At 51.1% G+C, this 27254-nt stretch overlaps 10 protein-coding genes across 10 annotated transcripts; 3 read left to right on the forward strand and 7 right to left on the reverse strand.

Moving 5' to 3' along the window:
- Nucleotides 1-258: 258 nt before the first annotated feature.
- On the reverse strand, nucleotides 259-2902 carry CPAR01_01644 (extracellular alkaline serine protease; the record flags this gene model as incomplete). The annotated part of the gene is made up of 4 exons (XM_060485933.1): nucleotides 259-879; nucleotides 928-1255; nucleotides 1339-2118; nucleotides 2292-2902. The coding sequence occupies 4 exons, from the start codon at nucleotides 2900-2902 to the stop codon at nucleotides 259-261; spliced, it is 2340 nt and encodes a 779-aa protein (XP_060356790.1).
- A 919-nt stretch (nucleotides 2903-3821) lies between these two features.
- On the forward strand, nucleotides 3822-7481 carry CPAR01_01645 (protein kinase domain-containing protein; the record flags this gene model as incomplete). The annotated part of the gene is made up of 5 exons (XM_060485934.1): nucleotides 3822-3978; nucleotides 4045-4382; nucleotides 4491-4813; nucleotides 4864-6253; nucleotides 6309-7481. The coding sequence occupies 5 exons, from the start codon at nucleotides 3822-3824 to the stop codon at nucleotides 7479-7481; spliced, it is 3381 nt and encodes a 1126-aa protein (XP_060356791.1).
- Nucleotides 7482-9408: 1927 nt separating this feature from the next.
- CPAR01_01646 (uncharacterized protein) lies at nucleotides 9409-9831 on the reverse strand (the record flags this gene model as incomplete). Its single annotated transcript, XM_060485935.1, has 1 exon — nucleotides 9409-9831. The coding sequence occupies one exon, from the start codon at nucleotides 9829-9831 to the stop codon at nucleotides 9409-9411; it is 423 nt and encodes a 140-aa protein (XP_060356792.1).
- Nucleotides 9832-11043: 1212 nt separating this feature from the next.
- CPAR01_01647 (catalase) lies at nucleotides 11044-11856 on the forward strand (the record flags this gene model as incomplete). The annotated part of the gene is made up of 1 exon (XM_060485936.1): nucleotides 11044-11856. The coding sequence occupies one exon, from the start codon at nucleotides 11044-11046 to the stop codon at nucleotides 11854-11856; it is 813 nt and encodes a 270-aa protein (XP_060356793.1).
- Nucleotides 11857-12047: 191 nt separating this feature from the next.
- CPAR01_01648 (2OG-Fe(II)oxygenase superfamily protein) lies at nucleotides 12048-13106 on the reverse strand (the record flags this gene model as incomplete). Its single annotated transcript, XM_060485937.1, has 2 exons — nucleotides 12048-12995; nucleotides 13065-13106. The coding sequence occupies 2 exons, from the start codon at nucleotides 13104-13106 to the stop codon at nucleotides 12048-12050; spliced, it is 990 nt and encodes a 329-aa protein (XP_060356794.1).
- Nucleotides 13107-14017: 911 nt separating this feature from the next.
- Nucleotides 14018-14575, reverse strand: CPAR01_01649 (uncharacterized protein; the record flags this gene model as incomplete). The annotated part of the gene is made up of 1 exon (XM_060485938.1): nucleotides 14018-14575. The coding sequence occupies one exon, from the start codon at nucleotides 14573-14575 to the stop codon at nucleotides 14018-14020; it is 558 nt and encodes a 185-aa protein (XP_060356795.1).
- A 2074-nt stretch (nucleotides 14576-16649) lies between these two features.
- Nucleotides 16650-17564, reverse strand: CPAR01_01650 (uncharacterized protein; the record flags this gene model as incomplete). Its single annotated transcript, XM_060485939.1, has 1 exon — nucleotides 16650-17564. One exon carries the CDS (start codon nucleotides 17562-17564, stop codon nucleotides 16650-16652), a length of 915 nt encoding a protein of 304 aa, XP_060356796.1.
- Nucleotides 17565-19966: 2402 nt separating this feature from the next.
- Nucleotides 19967-20841, reverse strand: CPAR01_01651 (cutinase; the record flags this gene model as incomplete). Its single annotated transcript, XM_060485940.1, has 4 exons — nucleotides 19967-20155; nucleotides 20220-20299; nucleotides 20353-20452; nucleotides 20500-20841. The coding sequence occupies 4 exons, from the start codon at nucleotides 20839-20841 to the stop codon at nucleotides 19967-19969; spliced, it is 711 nt and encodes a 236-aa protein (XP_060356797.1).
- Nucleotides 20842-23663: 2822 nt separating this feature from the next.
- Nucleotides 23664-25325, forward strand: CPAR01_01652 (PAF-acetylhydrolase family member; the record flags this gene model as incomplete). The annotated part of the gene is made up of 1 exon (XM_060485941.1): nucleotides 23664-25325. The coding sequence occupies one exon, from the start codon at nucleotides 23664-23666 to the stop codon at nucleotides 25323-25325; it is 1662 nt and encodes a 553-aa protein (XP_060356798.1).
- Nucleotides 25326-25706: 381 nt separating this feature from the next.
- On the reverse strand, nucleotides 25707-26072 carry CPAR01_01653 (uncharacterized protein; the record flags this gene model as incomplete). The annotated part of the gene is made up of 1 exon (XM_060485942.1): nucleotides 25707-26072. One exon carries the CDS (start codon nucleotides 26070-26072, stop codon nucleotides 25707-25709), a length of 366 nt encoding a protein of 121 aa, XP_060356799.1.
- Between the last annotated feature and the right edge of the window lie 1182 nt (nucleotides 26073-27254).

Raw genomic sequence — 27254 nt, forward strand, 5'->3', positions numbered from 1 at the left:
CTCGTAGTCTGGGTGCGCTCACGATCGGGGTGAGTGGTCCAACAGCGTCCTCTGGCCAGGGTCTAGACTCAAGGCTGAACGAAGAAGGATTCATCAACTCAGAGTAGGTTGCCAAATTCAGAAGTCGAAGCGTAAGTAATCACTATGAAAATGATGAGCCTCAAGCGGTTGAAATTTGTCATTAGAGTCGATACTAGAAAGAATGGAGCGCGAATCAGCCAACTTGACCCAACTCGATTCTTGATAAGAAGCTATGTGCTAGTAGTCTTCAAGAATATCCGATATCTTATCACGAATTTTTTTCCTGGTATCTCTGAGCGCAGTGGCAGAATGATGTGCGCCGTAGTCCCATCTTCTTCCCAACAACTTCCAAGGCTTGATACAATGATACTCGGCCTCTCTTTCCGAGAGATCGGAAAGGACCATTGCCATTCCACGTTTGTCCTTGAGAAAGTGCGCGTACTCGAATTCAGTTGCGTCATCTTTATGTCGCGAAAAGTCCAGTAGGCGAGCGGCAAATGCACATGCGATGGCAGTTGAATAAGAGCAACCCGAATCCAGGCCACCTCTATAGAGTCTGACATCCTCACCAAGAATTGCGAAGTTGTAAGATAAATCGAGAGGAGGTGGGTTCATGCTTCTAGAATGCCTGCCACCTGCATCTGTCGAGAATATACAGAAGACGTTGTCATCTAAGCGAGCTGGTAGCATAACGTCGGTCGCATAGCTGCCGTTAGAAGCCGCAGCGAATAGCAGTATTTGGTCCAAAACTGCGCTCCTGACATGACTGAGTAGAGCTTCAACTGTACCAGTGTCGGCTTCAAAACCGAATGCCATACAGACGATATCTACTCCGTGGCCTCTGGCCCAGTCGATGGCCTGGAGAGTTAGATTTCAGGCGGGATGCCTTGATGGAAGACGACTTACTTCATTGACGTGACGGGGTGTTTCTGGGGTCGCATTATTCGACTCAAAAACCCGAGCGACGTAGATTTCTGCGTGTTGATACACACGGTAAATAAGGTCGACGACAGATGTGCCATGACCTGTCCTGTCAAGCTTGACTCTGCTTCCAGGATTAACGAAATCGGCGTAATCGTCAATTTCGTCTATGAATTGGCACTCTGGGTCAATCCCGGTATCTAAGACCGCAATCTTGACTTTGGAATAGTTCTCAACATCAGATACGGCATCAAGGACGTGATTCAATTCTCTGAGCTTATCAAACCACGTCTTCTCGGTGGTATGGAGAGGCCTATTCGAATTGGTCAGTTACAATGCTTCCATGCCAGCCAACTCGCCAGTAAGTAGAAACTGGGTTTAACTTTGTAGAAATACCTATTCATAGTATCCCCAATTTGGTGTCTTGAAATCTCTGGAGGCGCCTCAGAACGTGGTTTTGTTTCGTCCATTATTTCTGTTTCGAACTGTTCGACTTCAAAGCGTTTGCGGCTATCGGTGCTGCGAGCATAGCATGCTGATACCTTCTCTAGTCTTCGCACAATCATGTCAAAGACCCAACATGCATCTGGATCTTGACTTGGAATGTTGTGTGTTATGCTGTTTGATATTTGCCTAACGTAGAAGTTGATGCAGGCGGAAATGGCTTCAATGACTGCATAATGTTGTGAATTCGAGACGCCAGAATCTTGAGTAAACAAATCCAGAGTCTTCCGTAAGACAGTGTCATTGCTGTAACTCTTCAGAGGCAGTCGCTTCCATAAGCAAATTTCCGTTATAACTTGTGCAAAGGCAAGAATAGGAGACCTTGCCACAGGCGGTGATTCACTCGAAGCTGTGTAGCCTATCTCGAGCGTGCGAGAGAGAAAAGGTAGGGAGATATCGGGTTTTCTGCTTTCTGGAGAATGATTTGTGGGAAAGTAGATGTTGTCAATGCTCCACGGTTGTTGTAGCCAAGCTTCTGCTGAGAGGTGAAGCATACCGAGAGCTAGATTGAGGCATAATGCAGCTTTGTCAGCTGGTGGGTAATGGTTGCCCTGGGACCATTCTGCCAGAGCACGATCATCTATCAATTCCCCAAGGCAAGCTCGAGGGCCATCCAGACGATGCCTAGTGATGGGTGATATGTGGTGACGGAAACCAAAAGAGCCAGAAAATCTATCTAGGCATAGGCCCAGGGGCCTGTCAAGCTCTTCGAAGTGGGGTAACAGTCTACACAAGTAGACAGTCTCTTGATCGGTCAACAAACTACTAACGTGTCCCCTCCATCAGACCATCAGATGAGTATCTTGAATGTGATGTTGTGTATCTCAGAAGCTGACGTGGCTTACCTTGTGACCCTGCATATCACTTCATGCCAAACGCAGTTCCCAACGCTCTTATTCGAAGAGACATACAGACCAAACGATCGCTCATCTTGGCTACACGTGGTTGTGTCGGCCTCGAATTCACAAAGCTGGATCCTAGCGATGTGCTCCCCATCGCAACAGGACGACAAACTTGTGAGGGCTCGGAGAAGATGTTTTGAAACCTGCGCCAAACAATTGTCAACGTGGTAGGACCTCGAGAGGCTTGGTCGACTCTTTGCTCCAAATGATACTGAAGCGTCAGGTATTCCATCGGTGCCGCTTCGTTTGTTGTTGAGATGTTGTTGAATGAGTTCAGCCCCCTGCTGCATGTTGATCTCATCTATTTTACCCTCTTCCACCGATTTGATAGAGATCCCTAGCCAACATTGGAAGTCAGGCTCTGTGCTGTCACCAAGAAGCTGATCGGGGCCAATCTCCCATTCGTAAATCTCCAAGTCCAAAACGGAAAGGTGAGCCTGATTATCTTCTGTAATTTTATCCGACGAGGATTGTGCCCAGGATGAGTAAAGAGGCAGATTTTGTTTGACGGACCGAACGAAGCTGGTGAAGCGACTAGATTGATTTGATTCCATGGTAAAATTCAATTTGAGATTGCACTGCACCACGCAGAACGGAGTCGTTAGCTTGGAAGAAATGTGAAGAAATCGAGATATTTGTGGACAATTGCTTCGATATCAAAGTTCGTATGACAAGCATTGCGTCACCTCTGAGCGAGGGAGCGTGCAAGCAGTCTCGAGGTTCTGTTTGGCGAGGGGCCCGGTGAAGCAGTGAAGAAAAGGGAGTTCATTACATTCATGAATGTTATCAGTACGATTCTGGGAACGAACCAAGAAATGCAGGAGCGGGGCGCACTGCCTGTGTTAGGGGGTAGTTCCGTATGTGCATTCAGTGGCTGCAGTAACCTTGCGGACGAAGTAGCAAATCTGCATACACGTCACCTCGAAGCGCGGTTTCCTGCGGTCACTGCATTCAGCACACCACCCTCACAGCCGGCCTTGACCAGCAACATGATCGTGAGGAGGTGACTTGCATACGAGCCAAGGGGGATAGAGACCATGCAAGGACCTTCTGGACGACAAAATGGAGATTGATGTGTCTTAGCAACGTGAGAATACGTACTCAGTACCTCTACGAAGTATGCTGGATTGAAACCCCATTAAGTGCGCGAGTCACAATTGAGCTCGGGCACCTGACTGGGTCCTCCGCCGAGAAGCGTTTCCCTTCCCCTCCCTCCTCCTTTCGATTGTCCTAGACCGTTTATACGTCACAAAATCCTGTCCACTTTGTTCCTCACACCATAGTCGACTCTACGAAGGAATTCCACTCAGCTGCGACCAAGTCATATCCAGCTCGCATCTACATGACACCTGAAGTATACTGCCCGGAATTAATATGTCAGTCTTTGACAGCACCAGAATCTACGACGAGGCAAAAGCGTGCAATGATTGCTTCGACACAACAATAGCAAATATACGACATGGCAAGTCCGCTATGCAAGAATTCCAGCAAAAGTTTTGGGCTTGGGCGACCAATACAGGCGTATTTGCCGAACCATTTTTGTCACTCGACGTTCGCCTAGGCGGCCATGAGCAGCCAGTGTCCATGATCGTTTCCTTGCTCAAGCTGCTGAAAGTCAACCTAGAAGCTGGTAGGAATCCTACTAATTTTCGTTCATGGCATCAAGTGACCCTTCTGACCTGTGTGTCCTTCCCAGTATTGCGACTTGATCGGGCTTTCTGCCCTAGTCCGGTGCAATGTCAGCAGGAAGAACCAGAAATGCTCGATACTTTGCTAGGTGACAAAGACAAAGAATTGGTCTCTTCAAACACGATCAAGCACCTTGAGGGGCCCTTGTACGGAGTTGATGGATGCATCCAGAGGCTGTTTAGAATTGCAAACCACATTTCCCAGTCATCGCAGAAGAGCCTTCAAGGGAGAATGGATTCTTTTGCTCAAAGACACGAAAACAACTTTGCCGGTTTCGAGCATCTCATGGGAATCATTGTCGAATTCAAGTTTCCAGGGATGCAGACCTCGTTCCAAGCCCAACTAGTAAGGTCGGCAGTGTACCGGCGACAACGAATATTGTATCAGCGGCATCGAAAGAAGCGGCGGGAGGCACATCTCGTTCCAAGACAAACGGAATCTAAAACCCACCAGGATCGAGTTCCCAAAGAGCATCAAGCTGTAGAAGCACAATCTACACCGTTCCCACCTCAGCAAACACAGACTCACAAGCCGCCACCTAGTGAATCTCTTCGTCCGTCGACTTTCGATGGGGATCTTTTCAAAAAAGAGCTATACGGAAGGCCGGAAAGCCAATCCGACATGGAGAGCACTATCTCGGCATGGACGGGGGATGTTGAGTATCCTCGGGCTCCTGTACCGAGTGAAATGTTGGCTGGCGCACCCGGACTCCTGGAATGCCCGTACTGTCTCCGACTCCATTCGTCAACAGACTATAAAAATGCGCGTTGGTGGAGGTAAGTTGAGCCTGGAAACCGTGCTTTCAAATACCAGATAACTTATGCAGTCGGCTCAGAAACCATGTCAATCAAGACTTGAAGCCGTATATCTGCATCTCCGAGGACTGCGCCTCATTCCAACCCCCAATTCGTTTCGCTAAGTCTCGGAAATGGCGCGAGCATATGGAAAAGACACACGGAAACGATTGGGATCAGCACATACATAAGAACTTGTCTAGCGAGACAGAACGCCCGGCAAAGACGTGTCCAATGTGCGACACAGCCGTCAATCTCTTCCCGACTACAGACACAGGGCATAACAATAATACCGTAGACTATCACCCCCCCACAAAGCCCTTGGGCAGAGACAGACGAGTTCGCTTCAATGATTACGAAGATATGAATGGTGAAATTCATCTGCCGCCAGATACAGACAAGCACACACAGCCTCCGAATTATGAAGCCATGGACCCAGACAAGATTAAACTGATAAAGCACATCGCTCAACATCTTCTGTCTTGGTGCTTCCTGTCTCTCCGAAATGGTATAGACGACACGGACCTTGGAATCGAAGCGAATAAAAGCAACGCAAGTGTGAATCCAGACAGACTCGACCAAGCCAACAGTGGCATAGGCAGCATGATGGAAAACCTCTCATTGAACTTCGAAGAAAATCGCCCTTTCGACTTGGAGCCTGCGGTGGACGATCACTCTTCATTATCTGGCAACGACCGCAATGAGTGGGAGTCACTTCTGGCAGAAAAGCCATATGATGCGAAGAAGGATCCTATCATCCAACATTTTGCTGCAAGACGAGAAAGACCTGCTTTACGTGAAGCCACAATGCAGCAACTCAAGAGGCAACGTCTACGTCTCGCAAAGCTTTTCCGACATGCAGAAATCACAGTGAGCGACCACAGACTTGAAACAAGATATACATGGATTCCCCTCTCGTCAATCCACAGAATCATAGAGAACGACGGAATCCGAAATGCGCTCCAAGAAGAGAGCGAGAGCGTGAAGGGATTCGTGCTCTTGAAGGCCAAGAGACTTATCTCAGCCCTGATCCGGCGAGACCACCTAGATTGGTTGCAGCTCTTTTACAACGCAGACTTTGGCGACGAGCACTTTCCCATCAATTTCAGGATCGACAGAGATTCTCAAGTATGGACCTTACAGTCCTGCGAATCTCACAAGTCGATCAGCTTCAAGGTCAGCGAGGAAGAAGTCAATGGGATTAGCAAATATGACGGGGACTCACTTGCCGACTTTTGCGACTACCATCAGTGGCAATATTTCGTGCCAGTATTCGCCCCAAACGAGCCAGCTCATTTTTTTGATCCGCGCTGTCCAATGCCCTTCGTCAAACAATTCGAGCCTTATGCGACCAACTTCAGCATCGCCAGGCATTTTGTCATTCACAGAAGCCATCTCAACTTCCCTCGGGATGATCAGATTGTAAGGCTTTTCGTGCCAAAGTCACTCTGAAAAACGTTAACCACAAGTCCAACAGGGTACAATTGTTGACGCTGAAGATAACCCTCATGTTGCCGTCAAAGAATTGTTGTCTGCGCAAGGTCTGACGGCAGAGATGTTTCAAGATCTCGCCAAGAACGAGACGACTATCCTTACACGCCTACGAGACCAGAAACACCCACACTTCATCCGAGCCATTGCCAGCTACACTCAAGGAAATCGGCATTTCTTCGTTTTTCCTTGGGCTAGAGGTGGTAACCTGCGTAATTTCTGGAAATTTCAACCTAGCTTGAGCGCCGCATCAGAAGAGACCAGCACTCAAGACTGGAACACGTACCTGGAGTGGTTTTTCGAGCAGCTGCTCGGTCTTGCAAGCGCCATAAGGAACCTTCATCATCCGAGAGATGACCCAAATGAGTCTTGCAGGCACGGCGACTTGAAGCCCGAGAACATTTTGTGTTTCAGCAAGAATGAGGATGATATTGGCGAAGGCAGAATTCCGACTGGCGTGCGGCTCGTTGTTGCTGATGCTGGACATGCCAAAGTACACGAGATGGCCACTGAGTATCGAGGCTCTCCAACGGCTACACCAAAAGGCACGGTCATGTACTCGCCCCCAGAGGCGGACACTCAGGAAGCCAGATCAAGGCGATACGACGTCTGGTCCCTCGGCTGTCTGTATCTTGAGTCTCTCATATGGATGATGTATGGCTACGAGGGAGTGCAGAAGTTTCATCAAAATGTCGGACCTGGAGAGCCCTATTTCGTCAAAGATGCGTCTGTCGATCTCAAAGATGCTGTGAAAGGATGGATCAAAGAGATCAAGCAAGATTCCCGCTGCGCTCCCGTCGAAAGGACTGCTGTTGGACGTTTAGTCAGTTTGATCGAAGAAAGGATGCTGGTTGTAAGAGTCACAACTAGAGATCCAGATACTCAGCAGTCGACAGGTCTCGAGGTGATTGTTAGAGCACGTACTCTACCGCCAGATTCGGCTGCTCCTGTAAAGGAAAAACCTGGTCGAGCCGATTCCATCGAGGTCCACGAAGAAATGGAGAATATATTCGATGCCGGCAAGCAGAAAACGGATGTGACGTGGATGATTCGGGATGCAGAAGCTGGTGCACGTGGGCCGCCCACCATCACAAGGGGATTTGCTCCTATCGACAGGATAAGACCTGCAACATACGGGTCTCCTGAATACAGAACATAGGTAAGCCGAAATGTGAGACTCGTCCTAGATCAACTCTTGTTAAAGTTTCGCAGGTCAGCGAAGGAAGTTTGCAGAAGGATTGACGTGGACTGGTAGGTGATGTAAATGACGCGGTATTCATTAAGAAACTTGTGAGTAAGTCCATCAAACATCATTCTCTCACATAGCTGCCTAGAACAAATAGAATCGCGCACAAGTCTAACTCTTGACCAAACATTGCTAACAAGCATGAAGTACGTCAGCGAGCCTTCCGAAGAGGCATGATCACCACCAAGTTGACGGGGATCCTTTGCAACAAGACAGACGATACAAGCATTACAGAGTGGGACCCGCTGCGACACTATGCCCTCATCGTGTCACCACTTGAGGGACCAGGGGAGAAAAAGGTGGCTGAGAGAGTAAAAGTGGCTTATCTGTCTGTCAAGAATGTAGCGATTGGTGGTGATGCAGAGCTCGTGAAGCTTCAGTAGCTGTTTGTTGACTCGACCTTGTTATCTCGATCTTATCTACTTGTCTATTCATTCGTTCAGTTAGTCCCGGCAGGAAATTGACCATGCCCCTGCTTGCTATCATTATCTTAGTAGTGATATCGAAGAAATCGCATCTTGGTAAGGTTTGAATGGCTGAACCACCCACCATCAGTCCAAGGGACAAAAGTCGCGATCATCGCCAAGTTCAACCAAGCTATTCTATAAGGCGCCAGTACATCTGTCACCAACCTATCTCTAGCTTGCACCCTCTCGAAGGGAATCGGGCCGGACAGATGTGTAATCGATTATCATCCTTCATGAAAGTGACTGCACATGTGTTGACGCCATCCAGCAGTCAATTAGAACATCCCAGGCCATGAAATAATGGCCCGGCGATGTGACTCCCGGACGCATGATTTCTAACATGCGCATCCGCCGTGCTGTACGGCCCTGACCTTCATGACCCCAAGCTTACATAAACTAACGAGGCTATTCACAGTGTAACCGATCATCCTTTCCACGAGGCCATGATTCTCTGCGTCAAGGAGCATAGCGAAGCTAAGCGTGCGGTCGTCACTGAGGAAGAGTCCCAGTCAAGCAGAAACTGCGACCCTGTTACCTCTTTCGGCTCAGTCTGTTTCAAGGTGAAGGCATTGAAATTGTTCCAGTCAACCTGATCACGTTATTGCCGTTGGTAGAACTTAGGCCGCATGTCTTCGATTTACTTGGACGTTGATCCTCGCACCAGTTCGCCGATCCTCTCGCGTACGGCCGGCTCCCGACACCGACCCCGCTGCGGAACCAAGTCCGTTTTGGACTCCGGGTGGCTGATGCGTCTACTGGTTCCCCTTTCAAACCTTGGTGCCGATTACTTGCCATATGAGCCCACCTCCCTTGCTCATGGCGAGTTGTGCTTCTACTTGTGTTAGGCTTATTTACTTCTTCAAGAATCTTTGCCTGCTTGGGCCTCATTACTGGCTCAATTGGACATGAGGTCTTCGAAATCTCCTCCACAGTCTCCTATGTCAATGACATATAGTGCGCCTGATTATCCTGGACACATTTTTGCAGCGAAATTTCCTACATGCAATTGCCTCCAGAGAACCGTGCCTCCTTGATCTTGTTTACTGCACTACCGCGGCAACCTAGTCAATTGAATAATGCATACCTGACCACGCGCACGCGCCCCGTTAATGAAACGGCTTCGAAGAAGGGCAACCGGCACAGTTGTTACTGAGTATCGCGGAGAGAATATGCACTGCACACGCGACGGCAAGAATGAATAAATTGCAGTGGTTCAAGTGCAGAAAAATGCCATTACGATAAATTACCATCAACCCAGAACAATAGCGCCTGCGAGCCATGCCGCTACTCATACAAAACGCCCTTCTCCGTTCCAGTCATGCATCATCCCCTCAGCCGTGAATTTTGCATCAACCATTCCCTTATTCGCCCGTTTAAACAGTGCTCATATGATGGCAGCAGCAAGTCCAATCACCACCAGGCTCCTGCTTCCAAACACTATTGCAAATTCCCTCCGTCGCGACGAGCTTCTTTCCCTCCTGGCGCCAGGCGGTGACACGGTACACCAGGCTGGAGCTCATCATGTCAATCTCGACAAACTCGGGATCGTCGTGCATGCGGTACGCCGTCCAGGGCTCCCAGTCCTCCTCGAGGTACTCCTGGAGCGTCGGCTTGGATTTGGGGGAGAGGGGCTTCTGGCCCGGGTGGGCGAGAACGGCCTCCTTGTCGAGATATCTTTTCAGGTGCTTTGTCTTGCTGTCGCACATTGCGCGCCAGAGGAGGGTCTCGGCTTCGATTGTGTCTTCCTTGTTGCGGGAGTAGATGGTTCCCGATCCCTTGTTCTCGTCGTCGGACATTGTGGTGGTGTTTTCGTGTGTTTCTTTTCTATGGTGTTTTCTGTGTATTCCAAGACTGTTTCAAGTTTCTCGTGCGTGTATTGTACTGGTCTATCGCGGGGTTTTCAATGATCAATGGTCAAAGTTCAGTAGAGTGAGGGGAACGGGAGCAAGTTAGAAAGTGCACCAGAGAGCTTTATGATGTCGCTCAGAGCTCTGTCCTCCCTAAGCAGCGGCATTGCGTGTGACGGAGTCGTCCAAAAACCGGAAATCCTGGGTTTGCTTGCGTTGCGTTGCGCGTCTGATTGGGCGGGCAGGGAAATGTTCCTGTGTTGGCGGGCTTGACGTCACACTCCGGTGATGCGCAGCGGCGAAGAGGGGCCACCAGCGGCTCATTGCGGGGGAGCATCAGTCGTGAGAGACAGGGGTTGGAACTTGGAAACAGGTTACTTCCACAAGGTCTAGACTCTCTTCTCTCCCTTCGCACTCTCAGTCTCGGTGAGTGCTGTGAAAGGTTCGACAGGGCATGCGACCTCTGATGTAACGCGTGCACTGACGGGTCCGGGGGCAACCCGGCCGAGAAGGTTCATCCACACGTCGCGGTTTCGACGTCTTTGATGAGTTGAATATTGCGCTGACTAGCGTTGGTGTGCGCGGAATGCCAACGTTGTAGCCGGCTCCGCCCGTCAGATCGTGGGCCACAAGCAATGGCTTCGATCTATCGTTCAACGTCCCCATCGCGGCGCAAGGGCTAGACTGGCCTGTTTCTAAGGTCGCTTTCTAGTGTCGCAAAGTTTTGAACTTACAACAGGTGATTAGTGAGCGACAGTGAGTGAGATTCACGTCCACTGGCTTCTGGTTCATTTCATCATGGATCATTCAGACTGATGAGCGCGTATTTCATGAGCTGCTCACTCAATCTCACCGATCAGTCCATTTGTAAAGGCTCAAATGAGCTCCATGAACGCGGAGACTTGTCAAGAAATTTTCTTCCCATTTGCATCTTTATCCTTCTCCTGACGATCTCAGCATGGAATTCCTTCACTAGCTGTTGTCAAGACATGATCTCAAAGCCGGGCGCTCGGGTCATTTGAGCTACTCAAGATATGACGTCAAGACTCACATTTCTAGACAGCAATTTGCGCCTTTGAGTGTGAATGCGCCAACGCAACTAAACTCTCACTATGAGTACAAATGTCAAGTACCTAAATCTATTGAAATGAACCACACACCATGGACGACTGGCAAGACGCAGCTTTTACATCAAGACATGTCCACAACAGAGCAAACAAGTCCAACAAAGGGGGCGGGCGAGGACGACGCGGTGGAGCCTTCGAGGTCAAGAGAGCATTTGGTAGATACGATATCAAGTGTCCGAGTGCGACCAAATTGAGAGGACAGATATCGGAGGGAGGAAAGGGAAAATCTGCTGGTCCGTCAATGGATATCTACCGGCTGTCGGGAGATGGCAGGGGGTTATTGGGACAGCTGGACCTACCCCAGGTCCTCGATGCCAGGATCATTCTTACCGGAAGCAGAAAGGTTCTCGAAGACCTGGTATCACAGTTTGAAGGGAGCGACGAAGAGGATGATGTCTCCGACGACCCTAATGAGAAAGATGGCTCGGTCCCGAGACACCATGTTAGTGAGGATGAGACGAAGGCAGACAACAATCTAGGAACAGCAGGGGGCTATATCGACAAGGAAGGGGAGGAAGTCAACGAAGAAACGGAAGACGAAGAAGAGAGCGAAGCTGAGGAGCAGAAGCGGTTCAAGAATTTCGAGAAGAACAGCTTTCGCTCTCCCAAATTCTGGTTTCAATGGAACGGAGACGTTACGCCTACCGCGACACCCTCGCTACATAACGCTACGCTACCAACACCTACCGGGGAGACTGGAAGAGGCTATATTGTGTTCTCTGGAAATGACTGCCGCTCTTTCAAGGGGACAATCAGCTGCGATTCTCTAGGCTGGAAGGATGTCTCAATCTCTGGGTGGAAGGAGGTGTCCATGAGCGAGAGGGACGTAAGCTTTATCTGGAAGTAATAAATCAACTCAAGGCAAAAAAGGATCTCTGAACATTTTGATGATAAAGAGTGGCGCGGCTTTGAGGTAAAACTCATTGATATCGGAAGGGAATGATTTAGAGAGTGTTCCGCGAGTCGTTTTGCCTTCAGGGGTCGACGCAATTACCGCCCTATCTAACTCCTTCCATTGCCAGTCTCACTCTCCATCATTCAATTCTTGACTTCATTCCCAGCCATCTTCGCCTGCAAAGCAGCGTACATCCTGTTCATGGCATTACGGTTGAACTCCTCCCCAGTAACCATCGGATACTTCTTCAGCGGGCCCTGTATGACAGCCTCCTTACACGGCTGGTTGAAGAAAGCCATGCTGTATCTCTCCCCGTAGTAATCCCCCTCTTCGCAGGGCGCCTTGACTCGATGGTAAGTGCTCTTGAACCGGTCGTCGCTCCAACTCATGAGCAAGTCGCCGATATTACATATGATGACTCCGGGCTTGATCTCGACCTTTGTCCATTGGTCACCCAGGGCATGCTCGCTGACAGCCTCACGACCAGGACATATCTCGAGTCCTGATTGGCCTTCGCGTTGAAATAGAAGCGTCAAAAATCCCCAATCCGCATGGGCGCCTGCTCGATGATACACCTTTCCATCATTGACGCGCGGAGTTTCAAAGTAATGCAGAAGTCGGAGCACAGACTGCGCGCCGGGGTGGGTGGCATCGTGGTACTTGATGAAGTAGTCGTCCTGGAAGCCAAGGCCCCGGGCTAGGCAGAGCATTAACCTTTCCGAGATGGACTGCACACGATGCATGAAGGCCAGAGACTGTTCCTTGAAGCCGGGGAGGATCTCATCGCTGGCCCAGACGCCGTTCATGTTTTCCCCAAATTGGAGTTGATATGACTCCTTCTGGTCGGCTGCACCCGTGGACGGTCTGATCTGTGACAGCTTCTCCCAGCCGACGTTTTTGGGACTCCATGGGACGGTGGCCTTTGCTTCATCTGGTAGGGCGAAGAAAGACTCGGACACGGAGAACATCTCGTCGACTTCGGATTGGCTTAGGCCGTGGTCCTTGATGGAGAAGAAGCCGACGTTCTCAGCGGCGCCACATAGCTGAGAGGTGATTTCATCGATGCGGCTGTCGAAATCACGGAGGGAGATCTATGATGGGAAATATCTCTTTTAGTTCTCTCGCACGACCAGTCATCAGAGCAAGGCACGAGGACACACCTCGGGGATTACCCGTTCAACGTACTTCGTCTTTTCTGCCATGGCGATTCGATTGGGCTCTCACAGAGTACCTGTCTGGGATCTGGATACGTGCTAAAGAATGAATACACAACTCGAATGACGCAGCAAGCAGACGAATGGTTCATGAGCTTTGCGACGATCACGACGTTAAAGCAGTCGACCATGTCCCTGGTGAACCTCGTCGTCTACACATCTCACTCATGCTCCTGGCAGTCGAGATAAGATGATGATGAGTGAGATGCGACCGCATGCACGTCCCGCCCTTCAGAAAGCTGGGATTGGTGGACGACGCAAGCTTATCTTTACGACCAGTTGCCCCCAAATGAAGGTTGCAGCATATCTGGTGAAGGACGTGCGATACCTGGTAGCATATCAGCCGAGACTACGGAAACAGGTAACAACTTCTCTACCCTGAGACACCAAGTGCATTCATTGAGAAGCCTATCAAACCTGATCTTATTCCTGTAGTGCGTGGATGTTTTTATCCCAGTCGATGTTTACGAAGGCAGCATGCCCGGACACCATGTCATTGTTATAATACTGAGTTGTGAGAGGAAGTTGTGAGATCTGCAGTGGCAGGCTTCAACGGGCTACAGGGCCTACAGTGGCCGGCCACCCGCTCGCCCGGGGCACCTAAGCCACCCCGGCAGCTCCCTCTGTAGCCCCAACGTCCATTGGGCCCCATCACGAAGACGCCGAGGATGGGCTGTTTTTGATATCTTTGGGTTCTCTGACAATAGTAGTAACGTAGCACAAGTCATTTGCCTTCATTCCTAATCAAATTTGACAAGTCCCGTAAGCTATTGAATTCTGTTCGAATAGATATCCCTTGCAGTGCTGCCTGCCCATGGTGAAATCGTCATCCAAGCGCGTCCTCGCTGCGCCAGCAATTCTAGCCGCGAGAACCCCAATTACCAGAACCTCGGACTCGCTCACAAGTCCTGACCCAACTTATACAAAAGCGTAATCTTAAAAGACCCATCCTCGCTCCTCTCACCAGTCCTGAAAGCAGCAGCCTGCTCCGGCGTAATCCTCACCACCGCCGTCTCGCTCCCAAACTCCAGATTAGCGTGATTGAAATCAATGTGCGTGCCCCGCACCAGAAGCCGCACGTTAATCTCAGAGTGCGCGGGCAGGGTGTACCGCGTACCGACCGAGACGGTCACCAGCACGGCGCCCGTAGTCTGTGTCTCGGCGCGGAGGGTGACTTGGTTATCCGGGGTATCAAAGTACTGCGGGCGGGCCGTCGACGCGGGCGGGCGGAAGTCGAAGCGGTTCGGGACGTTGGGGAGGCCGCGGTTGAAGGGGTTGCAGAAGGGCCAGCACCAGCCGCCGCCTGAGGCGCGGGCGGCGACGGAGGTGTCTTCTGTGGCCGGGGCGCGGGCGGCTAGATCCGCGTTGACGGCGACTGGGGATGCCGTGGCGAAGTTGGCCCCGAGAAGGACGATGAAGAGGGCGCAAAGACCTCGGAAGAACTTTGAGGATAACATTTAAGGTATTGATGAGTGCGGTGGGACTAGAGAAGGGAGTTGCAGTACTAGATGTAGATCGATTGCCAGTGCAAGTGAATAGTGTCAACAACCGAAAGCAGCATGAAGTAGCCTGCTTTAAATATCCCATATTCAACAACACATGCTCAGAGTCTCAGATGCCTCTCACGATGTCCGGCCCTGCTAGTCAATCAGAGTGTGTAAGGTTAAACTGTATTAAAGCACATCTCATAACGGACTTCTCCATACGAGAACTCAACCACCCGTTGTATAATAGTCTTCCGAGCTTGCGATGCATCAGGTAGTGAACTTTGAGAGCCATACGCTTCATTTGCTAACTTGGATTAGTGAAGAAGACTAGCGCATAAATGTATGGTCGCATGACATTCGGTAAGAGCAATCTCTACTCACAGGGCATTCTCATGCCTGGGCGGCGCAATAGCTCTGGGCAGTGTGATTGCAAAGAGCAGATTCCGGTACAATGTATGATTAGCACTATCCACGGCTAGTACAACATGACCTAGGCAAAAGACTCGGACTCGCTCGGCTTCTCGAGTGATACCCCAATTGAACGAGCTATTCGCACTCGTACTCAATCTTTGCAAATTTGGAGGGTTTCCTGTCAATTTGAGTTTGGCCCTAGCTTCGTTCGACATGGCCCCTGAGCGAACGCCGGAGTTCGGGCCCTGACGGACAAGCCGGGCGGGCGACGCGAGGAAAACTTTGAGGCCCCGGCCACACCCTCCTCACCCGGCCCGGGTAGCAGCATCAGCCACAGCACGGAAGCAACCGGGCCACACGGGGCAGTCAGCCACAACTTTGAACGTCGTGACACGCAACACGCGACTCATCAAAAGGTAATTACGCACTTTCCAATGACTTCATTCTAAACATGAGTTTGTCAGCTCCTCTCATTCTCTTGATTCATGTCCGACTTCAGTTGTCACATTGTGAGAGTTAGATCATCTCGATTCTCTCGAAGGAAATAAGGAAGGTGTCAAATTACTTACTAACTAGACTTGATCATTGTTGATTAAGTTGAGTGAGAATGAAGTCTTCAAGTTTGTTGTGACTGTAGGTAAGTCAGCCAACCAGAGAGGCTGTTAAGTTGCGAGAAAGTTGTTGGAGTTAACACTAGCGAGATGATTCATTTACGAGTTAGTCAGATGGGATACGAGTGAGAAGAGGAATGAGGTTGAGAACCCACCTTAGACACATGCTGCTCAGCCTGGGGATCTTACCCAAGAAGCAAGTGCAGCCAGCCTGCCACGTTAGCAACACCAAATCACAGCGGCATGAAGAAAGAAGTGAGTAGCCTAAAATTAAGTGTATCAACCAAAAGTGAGAAGAAACAAATTACTAATGTGTGCGTCTCCAGTCCCGAAGGACTTAGCAACCAATCCAATGAAGGAGAGGAAGTTCCCAGGCAATACCACGGGGAGGTTTGGAGTCCGACTTCATCGCCCAGAGAAGTAGTGATAGGCTCACCGGGGCCGAGGAGAGAAGAGAAGGTGGGGAGAAGAGTGATTTCACAATGGTGGCTCACTGGGGCCGGAGAGAGAAAAGAGGGTGGGTAGAGAAGCGATTTCATGATAGCGGCTCGCTGGGGCCAGGGAGAGAAAAGAGGGTGGGGAGAAAGGCGATTTTCCAAAGATGGCTCGCCGGGGCCTTGGAGGATGGGGGTGGGGAGAAGAGTGACTTCCCGAAGGTGGCTCACTGGGGCCTTGGAGGAAAGGGGGAGGGGAGAAAGGCGATTTCGCGATGGTGGCTCGCCGGGGCCAGGGAGGTAAAATAATCGCCTACACGCAAGCGATAAAAAGTCTACCAATTCGCCAGAAACCAAAAACAACATCGGAGAGAAGAGAGAAGGGGAGAGAGAGAGAAGAGAGAAAGAAAAGCAAAAACAAAAACAAAAGAAAACGGAAGCGGAGCGCAAGAATGAAGATCTCAAACCAAGACAAAGGAAACGGGATTTTTTTTTTCTCTTTAGGCTTTTCAAGTTTTTTTGGGCTTTTGTGTAAGTGCAAGAAGAAAACAAAGTACAGAAAGAAAAACAAGAGAGGGAAACAAGTACTCAGAGAGTGATGGGGTTGCGGCGAGAACCGCCCCGAGAGCGACGATTGCGTGGCTGAGAAGGGGGAGCGGGAGCGGATGCCTGGGGCAAGGGACGAGAGAACGGATTCACAGCAACAGGCGTAAAGGGATTGCGGTTAACAGACTGAGCAGCCCTCGGGCCCTGATTGCCATTCGGTCTAGACCCGCGAGGCTGACCTCGAGCGGGCTGGGGATTAGACCGACGCTGATCAGGGGAAGAGTTCCGAGGGCCACGGGGAGGAGTCTGACCATTGCCCTGAGCCTGATGCTGCTTCACCTGAGCTCTGCCCTGACCCCGGCCACGGCGCTTGCGAATACCTTCAGGCTTGGCCTTGAAGGGATTCACAGGCGCCGGAGAAGAAGAGGAGGGGCCACGGGGGATATCGCCACTCTTGGAGCGGTTCTTGGGGGAAGAAGAGAAGAGAGAGAGGTTGGAGTACTTGCGGTAGAGGGGGTGATTCTGGCGGAAGTGATTGCCAGAGGGAGAGCACTTGCTCTTCTTGCACTTAGCCCAAGCGACTCGAGCAGCCATAAGAGAGAGGGGGTGAATAGGGGCGGCTACCTGCTTGGTAAGAGCAGGGGGGAGAGGGCCAGCCCCTATGGCAAAGGAGGAGAAGTCTTGGATGAGATCTTCGGTTGGATCAGAGTCGGTGTGAGAGCCAACCTGAGAGCCAACCGGCTGAGGAGAAGAAGAAGAAGAGAGAGAGGAGGGAGCTCCAAAGGCAGGGGGAAGAAGCCTGCCTTTGGAGGGAGAAGGAAGGAAGGGATTTCCAAAGACAGATGGGATAGGTCTGCCTTCGGAGGGAGTGAAAGAAGAAGAAGAACCGAAGGATGAAGTGGGGGGAGAATCCAACTCCATCTCGACGGGGAAAGAAACTTGAGAAAAGGAAGACATTGTGATGTTGTTTTTGGTTTCTTGCGAACTGACTGAATGAAAAACTTACAGTTGGTAGACTTACTCTTGCGTGTAGACGATTGTGAGTGAGATGAAGGATGACAGAATTGAACAGCAGGGAAGGGGGAAATGGGCTCCTCTATATACGTTGCTGAGCACGCGATCCGTAGAGGTCTCTACTTCACCCGATTTCATCAACCCTATTAGGGCTTGGAAGAACAATGTCGAGTAAGTACCATGAGCGACAGATCACGACGCCAAACGCCAGGGGGCGTAGAGGTTTTAAGCCGGACCAAAACTCGAGCGAAGTGTAAAAGTGAGAGACAGTGGGATTTGCGGCCTGGCTTGACCAACAGTGGCACTGAAGGGCCCAGGGATGGTAACATAGATGGCCTGGCATAGCAATAGATGGCACAATAGACTGGAGAATAGAAAATCGGCCTATGGAAACAGCAAATACTAATCCCGGTTGCGAGAGAAGGTCACTATTGAGTCGAAGTCATCCTCCCATAGCTCCATAATACCAGCGAATTCACAAAGTCGTCGTAGCTTGTGCCGGAGATTTGATATGAGAAAGACCTAGCAAGTATCCAGGAACACCGACAAGATTGACACATTTCTGTAGCAAGACGCCACGAAGATGGAGACATGGCGGCAGTCTACGTACCTTGTTATCGAAGAAAGTAAATTGGCGGTAGTCAAGGTTAAAGCGGGCCATTAACGCCTGAATGGCCGATTATTTTAACCTTAAAAGCACCCGTCGGGCCATCCCGCCACCAAGCTATGCTCCCAAGTGCCTGGGTTCCCAATCACTTCCCGGTACTTGGGTTCCCGAGTGCTTGGAACGCCTGTGGGGGACTTACCGCGATATGATTAGACGTTGACTGTCCGCAATTGGTACTCTTTCCGACATCAATCCATCTCCATGGCCGTGGGGAAGAAAGAGTGGATTGCTTAAAACAGGGGCAACAAGAGGATTGCCGAAGGCAGAGGGAAATTGAACTCTAGAGAGACCATACCATGACTCGATTAACCGAGCAAACTCTACCTATCTTGCACCAGATAACAACGCTTCGTCACGGAGTGTTCTTGCCGGGATAGTCATGAGGTAGACACTCAAGGTAAGTAAGGTTACTGCCAAGGTTAGGGGGGGGGGGCGTTGGTACCTGCATGAGCGTCCAAGTGGTCCCCGTCGAGCCATCCCGCTACCAGGTCTGATTTCCTCCGGCTGATTGGGACGCCTGTTAGAGAATCTCAACACCATAAAAGGGCGTTTGTTTCCCGCGACTGATTGTTTTTGAAACAAGAGCCGACATCCACGTTCATCGCGATGGAGGAATAATAAAGGAAGACATTGTGAATGTACATTTGATCTTCAGGGGGGATGACACCACGGCTGGCCTATCCAGTCAATCAAACACCACCTACTTGCGTCTTCCTCTAGATACCCCCCTTTTGTCACGGAGTATTCTTGCTAGAATATGCAGTCACGGGAGAGGTTAGCCGATGGATCAGCTTGAATAAAGTCGTCAATCTCCTACCACAGTACCTATTGCCCTTGTACCATTTTCCGCCGACGATGACCTAAGGTAATTTGCGAGGTCAGCCAATCCATTGAATGTAAAAAGGCATCAATTCACACGCCGCTGATTTTCAATAACGCTAATCCCTTCTTAGACTTTTCATTGGTTACGTCAGGAAGAATATATACGCCAAAAATATAATATAAAATGGGATAATATTTGATTCGTTGCTGCCCCTTATACAGAGTACGTACCTATCTACTGATGCCATTCTGTACTTAACAGGATAACCACCAAGGTTTGAGAATCTCCCGGTATGTCAAGCCCATTGCGAGGATATGGGGTACTTTTGACATGCAGTGGACCACCCAAATCTCAATTACGGCTTTCCTGGCAAGCTAGAAGAGCTTTTTGCCCGTCAAAAGTACTGATTAAGCCTCCGTGCCTTTTCTCCAGACATGCGTGTTCCTTAGCAGTCCCACAGAAGTTTGACCATTTCGCCATGCCCTTTGCGAGATACTGATTACGCTTTCCAGCCTCGACCAAAAGCCTTCACGTTGAAGATAGGCCATAGACTCATAGTGGACAGCCGTTGGTCATGATGAGTCTTTGACTGGTCGAAAGACACGTGGGTGAATATCTATCTTCGTGACAAGGGTATGTGTTAAGACCAAACATGTATTTGAACGCTAACTATGCTTAACTTATTCATATGTAACAACATGAAAGACCAAGGTATTTACCGGTGCCAAGCTCATGAAGAAATCATGGCAAAGATCCCCTTCACAAGATCAGTAAACCAACAATCTGTGCCAGCAGAGTCATGTACAGTAAAAAGCGCAGGCTGACAGACTGGCTCGTCCCCGTGCCTTCTCCCAGTCATGCCGCAGCGCCGCCGCCGACCTTGGACATGATGAACTTTGTGGCTGCGTCCCCATCCGACTGGACGTAACTCAGGTGAACCTGGATGTTGGCCCCGCTGTCGCAGAACGGGTCGCCGCTGTTGCAGAAGGAGGCCATTTTGCTCGAGACGGCGTCGCACCCGGCAGTCTTGGTTCTTGGAAAGATCTAGAAGGCGAATTGGTCAGCAAAATCTGTCCTGGCCGGAGAGGTTCTTCGTCGTCTTGCTTACGCCGTTCTTCTGGCTCGTTCCCTGATCGAAGGGCTGCCCGGTCACGTGGCTTGGGTCGCCCATGAGGACGACGGCGGCAACTAAGTTCATGTCAGTGCCTGGTAAAGATCTCTCGATATCACCCGGAACGTACTTTTATCCGTAACGTCAGTAGCCTGGGGCTCTGTTGACGCGAACCCGGTCTCGCTTGTGCCGCAAAGGACATCGGCAGTGACATGCGCTCCCTTCATTGTCTGTAAGTCTTCCTGTCTCTTTCTGGTCACGATGAGCAACCACTTACTTGCGAGTATCCCATGAGAACCATTTTCGTCTGGGGGCACGCCTTGGCGTAGTCCTGGACCAGCTTCGTCATCGCCGTGACGCCAGCCTTCTGCGACGGCTGATAGGGGTTGAGTAGCGCAGGATAGTCGACCGGGACAATATCGGATCCCGGAATCTGCGACTGTATGCTATTCGCGATGGCACCAATGACTCCCGTGCCCGGCTGCTCGGTGCTGGCCCGGGCCACAATCATGTGCACGCCCGTCGCACAGCCCGTCGCGTTTGTCTGTCGAGAATAGACCTCGCTCCTGCCCTGCAGGGCGCCCAGAAAACCTAAAGCGACGACGGGCGAATAGACCATGTTTGCGGAATTGAAATAAGCGCTCTGCACTAGTGATTTTGACAGGAAAGGTTGTTCGTTGGGCAGATGCTACGTTGGCGTCGAGTTACTCTGAATACTTCTATCAAAGGAAAAGATAACATGGGACGAGGGGACGCTGCACTACTTATATGTTGAGTTGCGATGGCAGACGTCAGTCCGAAAGCTGAGTCAATATCGACCACCGTTTTCCGTCTATCGCGGCAATCGAACCAGCCGAGGCTGCTATGGATCAACTTCAGCTCATTTGTGACAGAGAATGCAAGGAGCGTGGCTAGAAAACAGTCGAGTTGGCTACAGGACGTTGAAAGTCGCGAGGGTCCCCCATCAAAGAGTCGCCTCCGACCTGGCGGGGCCAAGACTGGGGTTGCTGGACCATCCCAAGATGGAATCAAAAGCGAATTCCCAAACAAGCTATCGGGTTCTCGGCCGATTCAACGTTGAGTGGTGGACCACATGGTCTCAGCATGGTGTGTTTCACCTTGAGCCGCCAATCATGGGTCAGAACTCGCATTTCGAGACTCTCGATTCGGTTGGCGGTGGGAGAAGTCTGTAATTGTAAAAACGCTGCAAAACGAATTACGGATGATCGGCTCCATGGTTGGCGATCTAGGGTAAGGTAGGCACGGTACATCGCGGGTCTTCGCAGGGGGGCTGTGGTGAGCAATGGAGCAAAGATGAGAGATGCGACTGGTGGGCGCGGTTATGATGCACGTCATGGGTTATTTAATGGAGTCTTTAGGAAAACGAACGACGCCGGGGTAGTTCCAGATCCTTCGTCCCGGAATCCGTTCGATGTTCTGTAGAGACAAATGCGATTGGCTAGATTCTGTAATTTGCGCGGCAGCGCGGCAGCGTACATGGCGTTCATCCCAGCTATTTGAGTCAACATTCTCCAGCAAACCTCTTCGCAGGCCCTGCTGCTTCCTTGTAACTCATGTAGCGAATCTTGTTGTCGATAGTGGCTAAGGTTCCTCATCGACTAAGGCAGACATGTCCACACACTCAGCTATGCCTAATCGGCCGCCAAGGTTCTACGAGAACTCCTGAGGCCAACTCCTGGCTTTGCTAACTCGGATTGATTTGATCAACCAGCCAACTAAGCTACGATCGGCGCCGCGGCACCAACTTATGCCTCGGTCTCTCAAAGCTCTTCAGTGAGACCGCTGAAAAGGCGCTTGCCTGTCTTGGATGCCGTCGCGAGATTTGTGACACAGTCTAGTTACATACCGCGGACGGAGATTTCGCCATCAATATAGCTGAAGCTTAGTTCTGGAAACAGGTCGGAAATGATATCACATACGAACTGGCGGATTCATTAAGCAGCTGATGACGTTAAATTGCTTTTGGAAGTGCTCGATGTGATGTGAGGACGTACGTATTGCCGCCCGCTTGAGCTCAGACGATATCCTTTCATCGAAGTGAAATGAGCTTCATTCAGTAGTCTTGGAGACACAGTGGAGGTTACCTCTTGACACTTTTTAAAGAGCGAGTGAACACTAAAGAGACCTTTGCCCTCACCTCTGCCGTGACTGATGCCTTAACTGCGTATTGGTTGATCACTATCGCATAGGGTACCAGTAAATTTACTGCTGAGAATCAGGCAACTCCCTAACATGCCTCAGCACCCCGATCCACTACGAGAAGAGGCAAACGAACTGATTTGCATTATGTTCCCTTGTTCAAGTGGAGATCTCCCCTGTTCCGTATAGGAGCTTTGACAGGCAGGCTTTTTGCAGGAGGCAGCCCGACGACCAAGACAAATCACAGAAGAGCCTTCGGTCATGGCGTTTCTTGCCCGACTCCACCTTGAGCCATGCCATGAAACCATCCGCTGTGCCCCGGCGAGCTGGAGCAAAGCACGTCCACGGTTCAGCTCCATCGCGACTTCGACTAAGGCTCACTTGCGACAGAGTAGAGGAACTCTATTAGAGTATTTTCGTAGGGCGTGTCTCTTTGGTTTTGGCTGTTACTGACGCCGAACTCAAGAGAGCCGAGGCATCAGCTTGTCTTTCTTATGTCAATTGAGTATCAGGAATCTCGAAGAGACCGACCGGCGCTGGCTTCCTCACATCGAACCCATCGCCACAAACACTCACGGCTGGTGGTCAGTCGAATGATCGCCTCGAGCTCGAAGAAGCCGTAGACATACTGCAAACCGCGAGGCGGGAGAACGACCCGTACAATGGGAATCCATGCTATCTAACTGAATATTAACTCATTCACCACTTGAAGTTTAGAATCATTCGGTGTCGAAGCTGTAGCCGCCGACTACCTATTCACCGATCCGGTAAATACCCATACTGGTGCACTACAGCAGTGTCTGTGGTTGCGACGTGATGTCTTCGTCCACTCACTGATAATAGCTTGGATATCAGCCTTCATCGCCTCTTGAAAATGCTATGGACAATGTGAATCCTGGCTGTTATGACCGCATATGCCTAAAGGGGCTAAGCAGCCAGACACAGGCAGAGGTCTGGGTGGCAGGATTACCACATCTGTCCGTGAACGGTCGTTGAGTGAGCGCTCTTTTCTTAGAGTGGAAATTAAGCTCTGGCGATCAGATTGCGAAACCAATGAACTGTTCATTAAATAAGTGTAATGAGCGTTTACTTGCTTGGACGTCTGCGCGACAGCTGCCATCTCGTGGTGTCCGAACACCAAGAATGATGACGTAACACCGCAGCCGAACATCCCGCCGCAACTTCCGGCCCGCGCCAACTCCATCTCATCCTCTTCACGACAAATACAAGAACAACAGCGATCAACACAACTAGCCCGATCTATGAGAGCTCTCTCATGTAATGGCGTCACGCCAGTCCCTTCCTGCTTACAGAGACACCGATGTGGAACTCGACGCTCTAGCCGAAGTCCCGGGTCTTGAAGGTCCGGACTCTCCACTTCCGCTTCTACACGACAACGACGACAACTTCGGACGGCCGACTGGGACAAGGAGTTACCCTAGCGACATCATGGAAAACGCACCGAAATGGATGAAGAATGCACAGCCGTGGGCTCGCTCCTTGCCGCAGAGAATATTCACGACCATACAACCCCGGCTTACAGTGGGATACGTGCTCTGGAGTCTCATCGGGCTGTATGTCTTATACTGTATCCTCATCCAGTCGCCTCTACTCGCATCCAGGCTACCAAACTACTCAGGGCCTTTTGAAGTTGGGGCAATAGACATCGAGATCCCCGTCCGTACTCCTCGCAACACGAGCGATTCAGTTTTCGCCAGCAACGGCAAGCCGGCGTTCAACCTCGAGACAGTACTCTTCACTCTATATTACCCAGCCGAGAAGGGTGTCAGGGGAACAGGCCATCACTCTTGGGTACCGAAACCCATCAGCCTCACAGCGGAGGGCTATGCGAGGGCCGCTCACTTCAACAACTTCATCTCGCGACCGATATTCACGTTCGCACTATGGGCTCTGGTGGGGAGCATCAAGATTCCTGCCCAGGTTGATGTACCACTTCTCCCTCAGACAAGCAGTAAAGGAAATGAGAAATCCCCCGTCGTGGCGTTGTCTCACGGTCTGGCCAGTTCCCGGGCAGATTACACGCACTACTGCGGTGAGCTCGCGAGCCGTGGAATTGTCGTTGCTGCTATCGAGCATCGCGACGGCAGCGGCCCTGGCTCGGTCGTTACAGCTACGGACGGCAAGAGCCGCAGGGTGATGTACCTCACCAAGAATGAACTCAAGGGCGGCAACGAGATGGAATCTGATGACTTGAAGTTTGAGCAGCTCGCCTTCCGACAGGCTGAGATTGAAGAGACGATAGCGGTGTTGCAGTCACTTCACGCCGGGAAGGGGTCAAAGATCTTCGCAAACAATGCCCTCAAAGAAGGCCGCGGCCTCGCGGACTGGGAAAATAGACTCGATTTCTCCCAGACAGTCATCGCAGGCCATTCCTTTGGCGCAACGGGGGCGCTACAGGCTCTCAAAGGGGCAACATCAGACGAGAATCCGGCTGTGGGAGGTATCGCTCTCGACCCAGGGAAGAGCAGCGGACGACTCAACACCGATATCGACGTGCCCGTCCTCATCGTCCACTCCGACTCTTGGTCCAAGACGAGCACACCCTTCTTCGGCCGTCCGCACTTTGACACGGTCAGGGATATCGCGAGAGACGTACTGAAGCGCGTTGGCTCAAGTTGGTTCCTAACCAGTCTAAAGACGAGCCATCCCAGCGTTACCGATGCGCCGCTCATTGAGCCTTTGCTGCTTCGCTGGACTACGGGGGCTACGATTGATGTGCGACAAGGGTTACGGGAGTATGTGAGGGTGACTATGGAGTTTATGACATTTTTGAAAAACGGCACGAGAGACGGCGTCTTGTCGGAGGGGGTAACACATGAGGAGTATGGGAAGGATACGATGACGGACGAAGAGAGGGCGAGAATATCCAAAGAGACGACGAAATACTGGCAGATTCACGTCGCGCCGCCTCGTGAAGTGTAATGAGAATGTCATCTCATAGTCGGATGAAGAAAATGGATGAGTTGTTACTATTTGAAATCTTGTCGATCACCGCCCGTGAAGTCTCGAGGAAACGACTGGGTCAGGATGTAAGACTGGTTCGCCTCATGTCTTTGCTACTCAGTCTGCTATTGGCCTCGAGTGATGATCTTCAATCCTCCAAAGTCACACTGCACAAGTCAGGCTGTCTTCCTCCCCCACTGGCCGTGAATGGGAACTCGAGATTAAATCTCACATCGAAAGACATCATCTCAGTCAAAAGTGCACATCGATTCAGATCTAGAACAGAAGACTGAACCACCCATTCTCGATATCCCGGCATGTTCCGCATATTCGTCAGGCGACAGATGGGTGCCCAGCCTCTCAAGCCTCATGAGTCTTGGTTCGTTGCCGAGCATCCCAAGCCAAGGCAAGCAGCGTCAATGCCGCGCTCCCACCCTCCCAACCGGAAACGATACCCCAGTCCTGTCGCCAGAACACGAAGGCGGACGTCAGGCGCATTGGGATGGTGGCGAGGAAGAAGGCGCGGTTGTCTTGGGCGGCTGCTAGGGTGTAGTAGATGCCCATCGCAATGGCGGCCAGAGCGTTGCCGTTGGCTGCGGGGAGAGCGGCGGCGGGGAGGTCTAGCGCCTTGAGGGAGTCGTGGGGACGGAGGAGGGAGTGGACTCCCGCTGCGAAGGAGGAGAGGCCGAAGACGAAAATTGTGAGGCGCGCCGTGTTTGGTGCCATTGTGCCGTCGAGACTACCACACTGCCGTGGGCTCTCCGGGGTCGAAAGAGGGTTGGTAATCGTGCTTATGTCCGGTCGTCGGATGAAATTGAGACTCTTGAGGAATCACATCTAGGGAGAAACTCTGGTTCGACATGCTACGAGTCCACGAGAGGATGGACTCGAGTAGACTGGGTCGAACTCGCCCTCCCTTCGGGACGGGGACGACCCGAGCGGAGGGAGACGAACCTGTGGAGTTTGTTCTTCGAGGGGGTCGCACTGGGGGTGGTGTCTCTGGGCGGACATGACGTGCGATATGTGGTTAGCTGGAAAGTCTAAAACCAATACGGACTGGGTCATCACTGTCACTCCGCTAGGGAACCCCTGAACAGGACGTTGTGGCTTCACTGGCTTGAGACATTCTGATTCCAGGTATCCGGAGGGCCTTGAATTTTGGAAGTTTTGGGATATTGTGGCTTTTGAGGTGGCCTGATGCTCTTTTGAAGGGCCTTTCGACGTCAATGTTTAAGGCTAGGCTGTTGTGACCGTGAGGAGAGCGGGATGCCTTTGAGGATGGGATTTGTTTCGTTCTCTAAGGTAATTTGCGGCAGGGTGACTTGAGGCTTGGCGTGAACTCTGGAGCTTCAACTTTGTGTAACCGGGGATCAAATCCCAGGAATATGATTCGATGGCCCGATGGGTTGAGATTGGCAAGGCGAGCATCGCTGCATGAGATCATACTTTGGGGGAACTCATCCCGTCGGCAGCGTGGCTTGACCACCAGTAAACTTCGCTCTCGCGTCTGCTGGCGGGAAGGAAACGCCTCATCGCCGCCATGAATAAGCGGCCAATTCCGCAGATTCGATGAATGAGGCGGTGAAGGATGCGGCTGGCAAGCTACAAGAGACATAAAGGCCCAAGACATGCTCCAAGTCGAGCGACAGACGAATGAAAAAACGGCTGGGCGGGACGGTGAACCGCTTGAATGGGAAAGCATTGGTGAGACATGCGCAAGTAGCGGAAGCTGACGTGAATATCTACACAACTACTTGTCCACTATGAATCTCTGAAGCGTGTGTGGTAGTGTAGGTATGTGGTGTGAGTAGGTCTGCAATGCAGTGCGGCATGCGGTCGTAGTACCGTACCGACTGTACCGCACCCGCGCAACCGCAGACGAGACCAGACTTGCAGTGGAGGTTTTCA

The sequence above is a fragment of the Colletotrichum paranaense genome (assembly GCF_030867605.1).
Source record: "Colletotrichum paranaense strain IMI 384185 chromosome Unknown Scaffold_1.1, whole genome shotgun sequence".
NCBI classification, from domain to species: domain Eukaryota; kingdom Fungi; phylum Ascomycota; class Sordariomycetes; order Glomerellales; family Glomerellaceae; genus Colletotrichum; species Colletotrichum paranaense.